The sequence below is a fragment of the Gnatocerus cornutus genome, chromosome 6, assembly GCF_029298725.1.
Source record: "Gnatocerus cornutus isolate USDA-ARS CGAHR chromosome 6, icGnaCorn1.1, whole genome shotgun sequence".
In the NCBI taxonomy this organism is placed as follows: Eukaryota; Metazoa; Arthropoda; class Insecta; order Coleoptera; family Tenebrionidae; genus Gnatocerus; species Gnatocerus cornutus.
This window is the reverse complement of record NC_142238.1, coordinates 5,960,103-5,975,636: the sequence shown is the minus strand read 5'-3', so window position 1 is coordinate 5,975,636 and position 15,534 is coordinate 5,960,103. Positions and strand designations below refer to the sequence as shown.

General features: G+C 36.6%; 6 protein-coding genes across 9 annotated transcripts in view; 4 read left to right on the top strand and 2 right to left on the bottom strand.

Annotated features, from left to right (window-relative positions):
• Nucleotides 1–15,534, bottom strand: part of dlg1 (MAGUK family member discs large 1) — a 126,312-nt gene that overhangs the window by 75,405 nt on the left and 35,373 nt on the right. The window lies entirely within an intron of this gene.
• On the top strand, nucleotides 2,356–3,360 carry LOC148172432 (cuticle protein-like). The gene is made up of 2 exons (XM_088039079.1): nucleotides 2,356–2,424; nucleotides 2,567–3,360. The coding sequence occupies exons 1-2, from the start codon at nucleotides 2,413–2,415 to the stop codon at nucleotides 3,281–3,283; spliced, it is 729 nt and encodes a 242-aa protein (XP_087895205.1). The 5' UTR covers nucleotides 2,356–2,412; the 3' UTR covers nucleotides 3,284–3,360.
• LOC148172431 (larval cuticle protein A2B-like) lies at nucleotides 4,408–5,039 on the bottom strand. Its single transcript, XM_088039088.1, has 2 exons — nucleotides 4,962–5,039; nucleotides 4,408–4,902 (listed from the first exon to the last, which is right to left on the bottom strand). Exons 1-2 carry the CDS (start codon nucleotides 4,971–4,973, stop codon nucleotides 4,513–4,515), a joined length of 402 nt encoding a protein of 133 aa, XP_087895214.1. The 5' UTR covers nucleotides 4,974–5,039; the 3' UTR covers nucleotides 4,408–4,512.
• Nucleotides 6,845–7,754, top strand: LOC148172430 (cuticle protein-like). Its single transcript, XM_088039082.1, has 2 exons — nucleotides 6,845–6,898; nucleotides 7,096–7,754. The coding sequence occupies exons 1-2, from the start codon at nucleotides 6,887–6,889 to the stop codon at nucleotides 7,672–7,674; spliced, it is 591 nt and encodes a 196-aa protein (XP_087895208.1). The 5' UTR covers nucleotides 6,845–6,886; the 3' UTR covers nucleotides 7,675–7,754.
• Nucleotides 10,826–11,511, top strand: LOC148172429 (larval cuticle protein A2B-like). The gene is made up of 2 exons (XM_088039086.1): nucleotides 10,826–10,868; nucleotides 10,920–11,511. Exons 1-2 carry the CDS (start codon nucleotides 10,857–10,859, stop codon nucleotides 11,433–11,435), a joined length of 528 nt encoding a protein of 175 aa, XP_087895212.1. The 5' UTR covers nucleotides 10,826–10,856; the 3' UTR covers nucleotides 11,436–11,511.
• On the top strand, nucleotides 12,880–13,629 carry LOC148172428 (larval cuticle protein A3A-like). Its single transcript, XM_088039085.1, has 2 exons — nucleotides 12,880–12,952; nucleotides 13,000–13,629. Exons 1-2 carry the CDS (start codon nucleotides 12,941–12,943, stop codon nucleotides 13,549–13,551), a joined length of 564 nt encoding a protein of 187 aa, XP_087895211.1. The 5' UTR covers nucleotides 12,880–12,940; the 3' UTR covers nucleotides 13,552–13,629.

The window sequence follows — 15,534 nt, the reverse complement described above, 5'->3', positions numbered from 1 at the left end:
AAATTCCATCAAGTGTTTATGAAGGAAAATGCGGAAAAATTTAATATTCCCGACAATTCAATAATATTCTTACATCTTCCAGATTATATAAAGTTGTTGCGTAACTCGTCAGGTGTGTAAAAATAGTAGATCAAGACGGAGATACGAAAATGCAAGTGCTAAAAGTGTGTCAATGTCGGGTAATGTGTAAGAAAGCAAAAGGCGTGGCAGTCTGTACCTACATCGAATATTCGGGTTAAAAAAACTCATTAATTCCACCGTTATCGTTCTTAGGCAACTTTGTTTTCTTTGGGACGAAGAAGGTATGGAATAATAATGTTCAAAGCAAGCTGGAATGACTATCTTTACTTAAAAAAATACAAAAACTTGATTCAGGTATGGGCCGACGACCACACCCTTTGATTATAATTCAGAACTAGAACAACTCAAATAAAATAGATTTTTCTCAAGGTAAGGTTGTAAAGTCAATGAAACGATAATAGACTAAAAAAATCCAATGAATATTAGTTTTCAATCAAGTTCAACTAATAAATTTCCACTTGCCTACAGGTCAGAAGTTTAGGATAATAGATAATATTTTAACACAGACAATCCCTCAAAAGTACTAAATTTACACAACGACAGTTTGATAAATGAACGTAAATTCAGAGATCATATATCTAAATAATTACGGCTATAATGGATATGTTTCACTGTTTGTTTGAAAAGTGGAATGGAAAATGGAAGAGGACTTGTAATACGCTAAATGCTTTTGAACAGATGTATGTTTGGCGCAATATTACCATAGAACAAATTTACGCATTTAACAAGTAATTTACATGTTAATATTTCACCCACGATAAAAGCACGGAAAAATTCTTACAAAAAAATTGCTCGAAGCTTTCCACTTTCAAGCTCAATTTGCCACTTAAATTTGAAAATTATTAAACATGAATCGAAATCAAGATAACGCGACCTTCGTCTGAAAATCTAAACTTTATCTAATAAATTTAAAAAAACCAGAACTGTCTTAATTTATGTTAAAATATTTTATTGATTCGGTCTCAGCCCCAAATTCATAAAAATGTGTCTTAAAAGTATTTTCCAAAGGCCATACTATACGTAACACTCCACTTTTATTGGTCCGGACAAAAAGGTGTGATAAATACATCTTTCATAGGTATTCACGTCGCTTGCTCATGATAAACACGATCTTTTCTATGGGATGTGTTTGGATCTACTAAAAAGGATTCCCTATTATTCCATTTTAAACGTAAAAACATTGTGGCAATGCCGATGGAAAGCAAATACTGCTGACACAGTACTTCTGAATTTTGTAATATCCTCGGGGATTTAAACGGTGAATTATGAGAGGCGAGCAGAGAAAATTCCGAAGAAAATACGAATGTGCTGAAAGATAAATGACAATATAGAGTGCATTCTTCGCAAAAAAACAAACTTTTTTTTGAAATTCAAACTAATAAACTGGCATTCTTCTTCACACCAAGACTTGTATTTTTCTTTACCTAGACGTGCATTCGTACTGAAGTCTTATTAATTTCGGTTTGAAGTATTGATCGCTGTGCTAGATGTGAGCGAATTTAATAAGAATTTTACGACGTGTAAATAGATCTAATAATGCAGCGAGAGAAAGAAACCCTTAAGCTGATGAGGTGCGTAATGAAATTTCTACCGCGCTTTGAGACGTATCACACTACAGACTTCTTTTGATTCATATTTGGATTGAGGTTTTTGTCATGCAAATCCTCTCGACTGATGTCTTTCGTATTATAGTTTAGAAAGGTCAATCAGCCACAGCTGACAGTATAGATCGATCCATTTTTTCCTCGCATAAATCTGTTTTAACCGCCACCGTCTTTTGCTCGTTATGTAATAATTTGGGATTTTCCTTCAGCATTGTTAATTCCGGACGCGGATTGCTTCTGTAATCTGAATACGAATAACGGGTCGCGTAACAGCGTTTTCTATCAATTGACTAACAATATTGCAAAATAAATTGGTAGAAATAATAATAGACTTGCTCAAGTTTAAAGTGCCCTTAATTTTCTTACTTAAAGAAAACTTTTATTCCTCAGGAGTGTGTCTTAAATCTCATTAATTTCACTTGAGTTTAATTTGCTTACATCGCAGCCTCAGTTTATATTTAATTAACTTCTTAAGTACTGTTTTCGCATAGGAAAAACAATAGCAGAGTTGTAAAACAAAGTAAATTTATTGTGGAGTACGAAACCACGTAAAAGCGTTATTTAGTGGTCCTCTGAAAGTTTGGCGAAGTTCGATTACCAAATGAACACTTTGTATGCATCATCGACAATTGACACGTTGTGAAATGTTAATGTCTTCACTATATAAACCACCCACAAGTTGAGTTAACCATCAGTCGATCTTCTTCAACCCAGTAAATTAGAAGTCATGGCAATCAAGGTAGGTATTACGTGAAAAAAAAGTGGAAAGTGCTGTGTGGATTAAAATGAAATAAGTGCTGAGAGAAGTGTGAAAAAGTGGCTTCAAGACAATTTAGATGGATCCTAATCTAATTAATACTAAAATGGACTTTTTTGTGCAGTTCATCATCTTGGCAGCTTTAGTGGCCATCGCTAGAGGCGGAGTTGTGGGTGCTCCAGTAGCGCAAGTTGCCCCGGTAGCCCCAGTAGCCCCAGTAGCAGTGGCACGTCTTGCTGAATTCGACCCGAACCCTCAATACTCGTTCGCTTACGACGTCCAAGACGCTCTCACCGGCGACTCCAAAAGTCAAGTTGAAAGTCGCAGCGGAGATGTCGTTCAAGGACAATACAGTTTACTCGAACCTGATGGCACCAGAAGAGTGGTAGATTACACGGCCGACCCAATTAACGGTTTCAACGCCATTGTTAGCAAAACGCCACAAGTAGTAGCAGCGCCCGTTGTTGCAAGAGCAGCTCCTGTGGTAGCCGCCCCTGCCGCTCGTGTTGTTGCCGCTCCTGCCGCCCCTGTAGTAGCAGCGAGATTCGCTGCAGCTCCTGCCGCTCCTGTCGTAGCCGCTGCTCCTGCAGCGCCTGTGGTTGCAGCGAGATATGCAGCCGCTCCAGCAGCGCCCGTGGTTGCAGCTAGATATGCAGCTTCTCCTGCTTTTGCAGGACCATTTTCAGCACCCTTTGTTGCCGCTCCTGCAGTCGCCCGACTAGCCGCCCCTGTAGCTTCGCCCGTTGTTGCTGCCCCAGCTTTGTCTGCGTATGCTGCTGCACCTTTTGCGTATCCTGGAGGATTTGCGAGGGTGGCAGCTCCTTTCACATATGCTGTATAGATAATCGTCTGATGCCTTTTATTTGTTTTGCCCTATGTACATATTTGTATCGACTAAATAAAAATATTAATAAATGATTTATTAGTGATAATTTTAAAGTTCCTCTACGCAATTACGTTGATTTAAAATTTTACGATTTGACATTTTATCGCTTGTTTGGAAGTAATTATAAATGAAAAATATCTGTTTTAAGAAAATGGTAGTTTAAAGTTCGCAATTGGGTCCTCATAAATCATAAGAAATACTTGACTAAAAGGAAAAAGTTTGTTTTGTTGCGAAAGTTGGAAATGTGACGAAGAATTTTCTGGAAAATTATGAAACAGCTCAAAGCTCATGATCGTTAAAAACTTTTTCATTAGAGATAGAGCAATTTGCGGAAAGTAAATATGAGTTCGTTAGTTGGTTGAACAATGTCAATAAGTAAGTATGTATTTAGATATCTGTTCAAAGAAGGGATAATGTCATATCATAAAAATTGTAAAACAGTCGTTTTGATATGTCTCTTATTATAACATGCAGCGTAATACAAATAATAAAATGTACATATTTTTAAAAAGACTTATCAATATTTAATATTACGACCAGCTAATCGCTTTTTTATAAATTGTATTAAATTAGATCGTAGATTGAAGTAACTTAATTGAATTGATGTGATTCGAGATCATTGTTAAATCAAAAGGTTTAATTAGGTTCTCAGATTAATTCCAGTAATTCCATTAACTTCAAATAAATAGTTGCTGATAACGTTCTGCATATTGATTTATTAGTTATTATTTATTTTATGTTTGATGTTGCAAAATTAATTATAAACAACAAGTATTTATGCACATAAAGGAAAAAATTGGTACAGATATGCAGAATTTAATTTATTATTAATTATTAATAACGTTTCAATTTGATAAATACAGTATGATCAGCTTTCAATGTTTTTTAGTTTAAGAGTCAATGCTTTACAATTGAGTGACCAAACGTTCTTTTCTGTGATCCATACCGATGCCGCAAGTAAAGTAATAATCTGATCCAAGTCGTTCATAATTCTTCAGGTAGAATCGTAAATCCAATCTAAAACCTGATTGGTAAGAATAATGGTCACTTAAAATAATAGTCGGCGCATTCCGAACGGATTTTGTAAAAAATTATTTATTTATGTGTTCATCTCTAAAAAATAATAAATACACGATCTTGTAATACTGTAAATTGATCAAGCAAAGTTGGATTTACATCTCCATCTAAAAGTAGTGAGGAATTCCCACAGGCTTTGGTAAAACTGGCGCGAATCTAGCGAGTGTCGGTGCCGGAACCACCGGAGCGGGTGCTACAACAGGAGGAACCACTGGAACAATCGGAGCTTTCCTCACAACAGCGTTGAATCCATGAATAGGATCAGCGGTATAATCCACGATTCGTTTTGTACCATCAGGATCAATAACGCTGTACTGCCCCCGCACGAATCCGCCGCTTCGACTTTCAACTTGACTTTTAAAATCACCAGTTAAGGAATCCTTGACGTCGTATGCAAATGAATATAAAGGACTAGGAACGAACTTTGCTAATGGAACGACAGGTGCTCCGATGAGATCGCCATTTGCGAGAGCCAATAAAGCAGCGATGATGAAAAACTGTGATTCGAACATAAAATAAATCAGTTGTCATAATAAAGCTACACCTACGGTCTTACCGTCACTGTCATAATGATGGCTGATAATGGATGACTGATAGTGAAATTGCATTACTGCTGGGTTTTTATAGCTTGGAGTGTACTGAACTGAACTTGTAATTGGACGAAGCGGCTGCATACTAATTATTACATCCCGTAATGGCTGGCTTCCTTTGACCATTTTAAACGCAAAATTCTCCAACACCATTTCAATTACAAGTATTGAAATTGCGCGCTCTCCCACTTTAATATTGTCATTAAATGCCGCTTATCCCGCTTTACTGCAACTTTAATGGTCTCATATGAATAAAACAGGGTGAGGAAGTGATAGAATAAAAGTTAAACTTTCCTACAGATCTAATATGCGACATTCATCTAGTCTTGAAACTACGATTTTACTACATGTTTCAAAACCAATAAAAAAAACATTTTCATTCTCTGTAGAACCACTAAAATTAAATTTAGGATCGTATATGCCTAAAGACACACTTTTACGGCTGAATAAACAAACTAGAAATGTCAAGTTTAGTAACGAGAAATTAGAATGGCCTATCAGTTCCGTTTCCGGGTTGTCATCTGAGCTCTATTAATGACGAAAACTTGAATTACTCCCAGTCTGCAGACTTTTAATTATTTTTCACGCTTGGTCTTGTCTGGATCGTAATGAATTTCTCTAGCCTCGGTTAAAAAGATGAGTTCAAGCGTTTGAATATAAAGATCCGTGGTTCATTATTTCAGCAGACAAAAAGGTCAAACAATATAATACTTCTACGAAAGTACTTAGATGCTAGAAACCTGCTATGCATTGCTTCTTGTGAATATAAAAGTGCTAGCAGAAATTTATAAACCAAAGCTCCTATTTACAGTTAGCTTCAGATTCAAAGTTATCTTTAAACTTCCCTAGAAGCAATTGTTCCAACGATTATCTTCATAACAAAGAACAGCCGTAAATGAACGACAAGCTCCTGTGTTTCATATGTAAATGTTGTAGCTGGCAAGGCATGAAGTGTCATAGTAAATGAATAAAGGCACCGCACTACCAACTAGTAGAATACAAACTCTAGAAATTCATGTAAATGTTGTAATAAGTTGCAATTTTATTTCCTTTACACATGTTTTGGTAAAATAGGATTCGTTACATAACACTTATCTCCAGATCTAAAGACGTCTGTAGCCTTTTATCATTCAAATAAACGAGTTTATACCAAATTGAATTAAAAAATGGTTGTCTGACTATTAAGCGAAATGTTAATAAAAATTAATCTGAATTTCAAATCAAAAAACAAAATGATGTTAAGTGATACGAGTTTGTAGGTTACCGATTCTGTGGGTTTCCTAGTATTTAAGAAAAATAAATTGGAGTAAAACAGATGGATTTGAAAAGAAGGCGGTTGTGGAATTGATTAAATCCCACTTTATGATCCCAAAAAGAAGGAAATTGCTAACTGATTCAACGAGAGACAAATTGCCCAAAAACCTAACTGACTACCCTTTTTTGTGTAAAATTTAATAAGTTGTAGTGTCACGCATCCGAATCACGTTTCTTGCTCATATTTTTCAAACGCTTTATTGATAGGTTGATTTATTGCCAATATTTTCGTTTCCTTTTCCTACGTATTTTCGTTTTTCGTTCTCAGGATCGACCCTTTCGCTTGGTATGCATAAAGAATTTCGATAACTTAGTGAATACTCACGAGAGATTTTAATGACTTTATTGTGGGTAGGTGAGTGCCTGTAAACTCTTGAAGTAACCAAGCGTAGAAAATCGTTTTTTCTTGAGACTTTTTTGGCGTGAATCCAGCGTAGATGACCTTCCATGGGCGTGGTGTAGAAGAACCGCCGGTTCGGAAAACGGCAAGTGTCTTAGCCCGACCTATATAAACCTAGCTACCGGGTGTCATGGACATCATTCGAACCCAGTGTTCTTCAGACGAAGCACTTCTACAATGGCCTTCAAGGTAAGCGAACATTTTCCTCGTTTCTTGTGCTTTGACGTTACAATTCATTTAATAGACACTGAATTAATTTCTGTTTCATCTAATGACTCTTCAATTTTCCCCAACCTTTCAGGTCCATTAAACTAATTTCATCACTCTTTTTGTCTAATCTCCAACAACGCGGATGTGTTTGAAATAAATTTAACCTTTTTTTCTAGTTCTTTGCCTTCGCCGCTTTGTTGGCCGTGTCCAGCGCCGCCCTCGTCGCCCAACCTGTGGCTTACGCCCCCGTTGTCAGAGCCGTCGTGGACACCGACTACGACGCCAACCCACAATACTCTTACGCTTACGATGTCCAAGATCCCTTCACCGGAGATTCCAAGAGCCAAGTCGAATCTCGCAGCGGAGACGTCGTCCATGGTCAATACTCCCTCAATGACCCCGATGGCACTCGTCGTACTGTAGACTATACCGCCGATTCCGTGAATGGTTTCAATGCCGTTGTCAGGAAAAGCCCTCTCGTCCAAGCCGTTCCTGTTGTGCATTCGAACAACGTCATTGCTGAAGTCGCCAGCCCTGTTGTAGCTAAAGTTGCCAGTCCAGTCGTTGCTAATGTTGATACCGTTGTTTCTCCTGTATCTCAAGTTGCCTACGCCTCTCCTGTATCTCAGGTCGCCTACGCCGCCCCCGTCTCTCACCAAGTGGTTGGAAGTCCAGTGGCGTACGCCAGCGGTTATGCCTATCCCTACACCTATGGCGCTTACAATGTTCCTTATGTTAGAGCCCAGTACTATTAAATTTAAAGCTGTTTTATAGACTTGACCCGTGTACAATATATTTTTAAGATAAGAGTAATAAAAAGAATATGAAAGCTCGACCTGATATTCTTGCTCGTCTAGTTCCACCGAGTATTTATTGCTTGGAAAAGTTAGCCGCCTCTTCCAATAATTGAGTTTTCAACTGAAATTTGATTTAAATAGACCACACAAGCGGCTGAATGCTTGTGTATCGCTTCAATTGGCGAAGTTTACAACTAGATTTAATTAGAAATTAGCATATCCATAAACCAATAGAGCTGACTGTTCAGGATTATGCATAAAACTTCACACGATCGTTAATTCCAAATTTTAAATACAATTTCGCGCCTTGTGGTGGCGTAAATTCTTCCAGTTAAACAATAGTTTGACGAGATATAAATTGTACCTGCATGAAGTAAAAACAATACTATCAGTTTTTCTACTTAATGGGAGTAAATATTAGTACTGCGAACTCTGAAATTTATTTAAATTCTCCAGTTTTAACCATGACTCCGCATTTGTGCAAACATTTCAATGTTTAAATTAAGAACGAATCGTAATATTCTGAATATCTCGCTTTTAGGTATATCGAGCTCCTCCAGAAATAATGGAATTAAGTTAGCAAATATTCAATAGTAAGAGAAATTTTCAATTTGTCTTTAAAATTTACATCAATCTTCATTTTAACACGATAAAACGAAATTTCTACATCCGTGTTTGATAATGTTGTTTTATAACACCAAATTCGATTCACCTCATGCCGTTGTGTGCCTTTCTCATCGAGCTGATTCTATTTACAGCAATTTTAAATAAAAAGCGACCCTCTAACAAGTCCTCTTGTTTCGTCCCCACGCTGACTCGTTAGTCTTAGTTACGTGCCATTCTCTTTTATTAAACCGTTGTAATTAGCATAAATATTCGGGATAAGATGGACGCTTTCCTTTGACACTAAACGGTTTGTCCAATTTTCTCTATTATTTTGTTGGAACTTTCAACACCTAATTTCTACGTCGAGTGCGCACGTACTTTGTAAACTTTATTAATTTTTTGTCAGACGGTTTTTTGAGTGTGGCTTTGTGGAGCTCTTGCTTTGTTTATGTCATTAAACGAGTTTACGTTTTCAGTTCTCTTTATTTGACCAATTCCGATCTTTTTATCTGTCTGTGTTAACCAATGTAAAAATGGAAAAATATATAAATGTGGAATGAGATTTTTGAGATGCACTGATTCCGAGTACAATTTACAGATTCGGTGCTTTAATGGTTTGTCGCCCTTAGCAGTAGATGAAAAACCAGCAGGTTATAACAATTACTATTATTTGCCCCGATTTCTTTTTATTGTGGAATAGATCTCGTCTTCGCTTAAATGGTTTTATTTTTATTCTTTGCAACACGTATCGTGAAAAAATTCGGTTGAATCGCAATTTTCCCACCCAAGATTCGAATAATAATAGATTACTATAAAAATGTCAACCAAAATATCTGCGCCCAGATATACGCAATTATTATTCTTTTAGTTGGAACTACAGAACTGCATGCTTTTTGACAAATTGCCAATATAGGATCGAACTAGATGTGCACCTACTACTTTGAAGTTCTTCCAGACAGTTCAAAGACTGCTCGAAACTTAGTTTATTCCGGTATGTCAAGCATGATCGCACGTTTGATATGTTAATAGTTTTACAGCAGAGTCGGCGCCTTCGTTTGTACAACTGCGTGTAAAAAATTGGGCTCCGACAACAATGCGTACTTATTCATCGCGAATTACCTCTCTTCGCAAGTCACTAATCCGGTAACCGGATAAGCTGAACCGCCATGTCTTACTTAATTAATTTTTTGTACCTTGATCTTGACTTGGAGTAAACCAATTCACTCGAATAGCAAGAAATCAACCAGAAAAACTTTGGGTTCAACCCCTTCGTTAAAATAATTTGTTCAGTTCCCGACAGTCAAACAAGTTGTCGCCGTTCCATTAGTAGAATCGCTTGTGTCAACAGCGGTCAATTTTCCGGAGAGAAATCCGGGATATGTCGGAGTTCAAAAACTCCACACTTCCATTAGAGTAATCTAATTCATTATTAAACGGTTAAAGTGTTTTTCTCGAATTGGAAAATTATGGTAACTGCTTTATACTGTAAGCTTTAAAACAAATTGTTATAAGGCGCGGAATTTGAGTCAATGCCAGTAATTATAACAGTTGTGTAAGTTTGATAATTTCTATACGACGCATTAGGAGAGGTGCTATTATGAAAGTAAAAGTGCTTTCTTGCAGCAGGTGACGCAGTCTGCATGAGTAATTGACGATTACATCGAAGTTCGATTTGTTCGACTTTCTTTGCCATTTTGGATGGGAAAATGATGGCACAATTGTTTCTCATAACGATATTATTGATACGAATAACTGATAATAATAGATACAACAGTGCTATTGTTTTATTAAATATTTGTAGAGTTAGTAGACAACCATTTATACACCGCGATTCTTAGGTAAACAATAAACAGCTCGGTGACAAAATAGAGACAATTAACCTCATTAAAACCAAAGAAAACTTTCTTTGTTTGCTCCTCTGTTACTTTATAATTACATTATCATTACTATACGGATTCAAATATAAAAAATCAGTGCTCAGTTCCAGCAAAAGCAGGAATTTTCCCTATTTTGTAAAACAGGAAATGGAATGGAATTTTTAGATTCATTTAGTATCGAGCTGTAAATAAACATTTCGAAAAATTCATTACAATGCGCATGCGTTCCTGACGAAATTAAATCAACTAATGCAGGTAATTGCAAATGTCCAAAAAATTAAAAATGATTCAAATAATTTCGCGAACTCAAATCCAAATATTCTGCTCTCTCTGTTATGCATCCCTCAAGCAGACATATCAAAGTCAGGACGATCCTCCAGCTAAACCCCGTGTTTTTGATGTTCACACCACAACCGCGCCAGTCCTCATTACGTCTGAATTATTACAATATGAGATCATTCTAATGTTGAATAATTGGGTAGTTACCCTGGCGGGCAAATGAAAGGACCACGCGTATTGTTTGAAACACAGAATGGCCTCTGCTAGGGCGTGTCTGAAGAGTTGCACCATTGCTAAGTCCCAACCAACTTGCATATAAAAGCCTCATGAGCCCCCAACGAGACCATAACACGAAGCACTTTGACAAGTGTAACAAACATGGCTTTCAAGGTACAAGTACCGTACTTAGTGCATTCATTTTAACTGTGAGAAATGTTTCAGTTTTTAGCTCTTGCGGCTCTCGTCGCCGTTGCCCAGGCTGGAGTAATCCCAACCGCTTACCACGGTTACGCCGCCCCTGCTTACGCTAAAGTGGCTGCTCCAGTTGCCGTTGCCAAAACCGTCGTAGCTGATGATTACGACCCTCATCCACAATACAACTTTGCCTACGATATTCAAGATGGATTAACCGGAGACAGCAAAAGCCAACATGAAGTTCGTGATGGTGATGTAGTGCAAGGAAGTTACTCACTTGTAGATCCTGATGGCACCCGTCGTACTGTTGAATACACCGCTGATCCCGTAAACGGTTTCAACGCTGTTGTGCACAGGGAACCTCTTGTAGCCAAAGCTGTCGTAGCCGCCCCCGTTGCTAAATATGCCGCACCTGTCTCCTATGCCGCCCCCGTTGCCAAATATGCCGCACCTGTCTCCTATGCTGCCCCCGTTGCCAGATATGCCGCTCCCCTCGCCACAGTTGCCAAGTTCGCCGCCCCTGCCGCCCACTACTACCACTGAACTGATTATAACAAACGTTATAATGTACATATAACAAATTAATTTATTTTTGTATTTATTGAATTTATTAAAAAAATCAAAACATATTGTATTTATTGAATTTATTAAAAAAATCAAAACAAACTTTTGTTGCTTTAATTTTTAATAATGCGCCCACAAATTGTTTGCTAAAAAATTAAACATAATATCTTAGCCTGTTCTCGTTTAAATATATCGCAAGCAGTCCGGCTATGATATTTTTTGTACTGTAGACCGGCACCAATAAATAAAACATGTCGGCGTAACAAAAACAAAATTTAATGTTTAATTCACAATTGTGAGAATGAGACGCCACAGCAAGATGAACGATTCCACCATTGTCCATTTTTTTGTTTGATGACATTGCGACCTAATTCAACACAGTATCATTTCAACTGTCCTTTTGATATCATTCCATTTCGGTTCGTAAACAGCTTGGAAAGCAACAATGGCCTCTACCGTATATTTTATTAGTCTCGTGTCAACCATAATATGTTAACGTCTGGATTTATTTTTCATCCCTCTTTGAAATTTTTGTGCATTTTTATCTATAGACTTTTACTATAGATCAGAAAAGTCTGAAGTTAAAGAGAGTTCTTGTTTTTATTGCCTACTGAGTAATCTGATTACTGGAGTTCTATTTGAAATGCAGCGATTTCATCCTTTTCAATTTATTATCAATTCTGGCAATCGATCCTGAAAATGCTATAAATTTTGCTGTCTATTAGAGTGACGTTTGGAGTTTCAATAATCACAATGGTCTTATAATTTATCAAATCAAGCACAAAAAGACAGAGTTCATTGTATAAAACCAAACTGAGATAACATGATAACTTAAACTCGCGGGCACATGCAGAAAAACTGAATTCACTTGCAGCGTACTTGTTCATGTAAGTTCTCTATTATAGTAGATGAAGCACGCAAGTGAACTCAATGTTCTGCAATTAGTTTCTTGCTCAGCGATAATCCTTTAGTTGCTCGTAACATTTGATAGATCAAAGAACATTAACTATTCACGTCACCTTAACATAATAAATTAAAAATCTTTAGCTTTCTTGTGGTATTCACCAACAATATTTAAAGCGATGTTAAGTAGGTTTTAATAAATAACACGCTCGTAATAAATCAAAGAGATGCTGTAAGAGCATGATTAGAAGTTTACTCAATTAAACTCGTCGTTTTAGTCTTGTTTTATAATGAGATGTCTAACAAATCTTAAAGTCATGAGGACTCTGAAACAGTTAAAACGATATCGAGATAACAACCCAACATTGCAACCTCAATTTCCTCAAAGCAGGTTCCTCCGCAATACGAAACAATCAGATGTTAATAGACAAAATTTCAACCACGAATGAAAGTGATCGACCCGCTGATACAAGTTATACCTGACAAGGTCGGTTCTTGAGTTTGGTAATACTCCAGTTTGGCTTGGCCTAACCATATAAAAACCCGAAAACAAATTGACCGCAGCATTCAATTCAACAGACATGGCCTTCAAGGTAAGAACAAAATCTTCTTGCTACCACAGAAATTTGATTTTTTTTAGTTTGTTATCCTCGCTGCCTTCGTTGCCGCCGCCAATGCTGGCATCATCGGTGCTCCCGTAGCCGCCCCCTTGAGCTATGCTGCCCATGCTCCCGTGAGTTATGCCGCCCCCATCGCTCATGCTCCAGTGAGCTATGCAGCTCCCATCGCTCATGCTCCTGTCGCTGTCGCCAAAACCGTTGTCGCTGACGAATACGATCCTCATCCACAATACTCCTATGGATACGACATCCAAGACGGTTTGACCGGAGACAGCAAAAACCAACAAGAAACCCGTGATGGAGATGTGGTCCAAGGTAGCTACTCTTTGGTAGATCCCGATGGTACCCGCCGTACTGTTGAATACACCGCTGATCCCGTTAACGGATTCAACGCTGTTGTCCACAAAGAACCTCTCGTGGCTAAAGCCGTAGTTGCTAAAGTAGCTGCTCCTTTGGCTTATGCTGCCCCTGTTGCCAAATACGCCGCTCCTTTGGCTTACGCCGCTCCTGTTGCCAAATACGCCGCTCCTTTGGCTTATGCCGCCCCTGTTGCTAAGGCTTACCTCCACTAAATGTCATAAGACTTGATTCTCTTTTGTACATATTCTTTTATATTTTAGAAATAAGCACAATAAAGTGTATAATTATTATTTACGTTTTTATTTCATTTAGGCCAGCGTAATCTCGATTGAGCAATTCATTTTAACAATACGAAAATTCAAGTTTAGGTACTTTGAAGTTAAGAACTTGTAAGATAATCTGGCACTTTATTATCACTTTACAGCACATAAATCTTGGAAAAAGAATACGTTCTAGACTATTTTAACAAAAAACTTCCTTTCAATTTATAATTATTGCATTACCGATGCCACTTTTAGTTCCAAATACGACTTACTATTCAATTTATTATTTTGCAACAGAAAGCAAATTTGAAGTGCTTTCATTTAAAATCACAATAATTCATTCTTCTACATGAATCAAACAATTCTTCAGTCTGATAGAAAAATTGTACTAAAAACAGTATAACATCTCAAAATCGAATTAACGTTCAAACGAATGCAAATTTGCATATTCATCATTCATTTTTAATTTGCAATGCCACAGCTGAACTTGAAATCAGTCGTAAGTTCTTCAAGAAGCGTATCGAGTTTAAACTAATCTAGAATAATGATGGAAAAATAGAGATAAAAATTGTAAGCAAGTTAATGTTATGACTGTTTTTTTGACTTTTATAATATTAAAATGTTTGCCTAATTAACGGTGAGCATTCTTCCATCTATTTCAACATTTAATATTTAAAAGAAGGTTATAGCTTGATGATTTATTTTTCCAATCACTATTTTAAAAGAAAAAATGCCTAAAGAGATAAACAGTCAACTTTGTAAATGTATTCAAGCAACTAAGGCTGGTTTACAGAACCTACATTTATTTCTTTAATTTTGATTAAATATTTAACATCATGTTAAAGTGACATGGAACGGTTTATCCGTCACTCAAATCTCAGTAATCGTCGAATTAGTTGCAAGATTAACTAAATTTCAATTAAATTATTGTGTAAAGATTACACCTAGGATATTAAATCAAACTTTTGTTCTAATTTAAATTTTTTATTACGACTGAATATTGTCGATCTCATTAAAAATTCTGTAATTTGTTATATGATATTTGTGTAGGTGGTATTTCTTTCTTATTTGTAGCACTACACTAGAATAAAGCAAGTACCTATTCGTTAAAATAATCATTAAACATTTCGACTAATTTGTGCAATGGTGATTTATTTACATAATTAAGTATTAGTGATTAAACTTTAATGATTGTTAAAATACCAGATTTATTTAATATAAGATCTACTCTAGAAATAGCAGTAAAAGTCGGAAAGAAGATTAGTGAGTAGGATGAACCCATATTGCATAAAAAACTGCCAGCGCGAGGTTATAACAATTTGTTACATGGCTAGATTTATTATTGAAAATTTGGAACCTATTAAGGTGCAAAATTTTAACCAAATGTAATGTAACTGAAAGCACTCCATGCGTTAACATTCTTTCGGTCATCAAAGTACATTTTCACATGATTGAAATTTAGAACCATCGTAAATAAATTGATTTATGAGTAAAAGCTTTGGCAAAAAAAATTGCAATATAATTTCATTTAACGTTTTATTACGTTACGTATTTTTCCTAGAAAATGTACAGGGAAACATTTTTTCTTCTTTAAGATTGCATTATTAAAGAGTAGTCTTTGATTATTAATTATTTACAAACTTATATTTGGTCCTTTTGACGCTGTAGCTAAATATTGCATGTCAATCTCGTCTTCAAAATTATGCCTTCGGGTATTTTGAATTTATCCTAACAATCAAACTTTGAAAGGATTTTTTCTTGCGGAATTCGCAAACTTCAGTGTCTCATGAGGTAATTGTGGTTAGAAATTTATACTTCGAGGGGCACGACGTGTGTCCAAAATGTCATGTGCTTCAAAATCACATGTGCAACAAAGGATGGTAACCTTCAGCAGGGCGGTGCCGGGCGAAAAGTAGCCTAGTTACAACATAC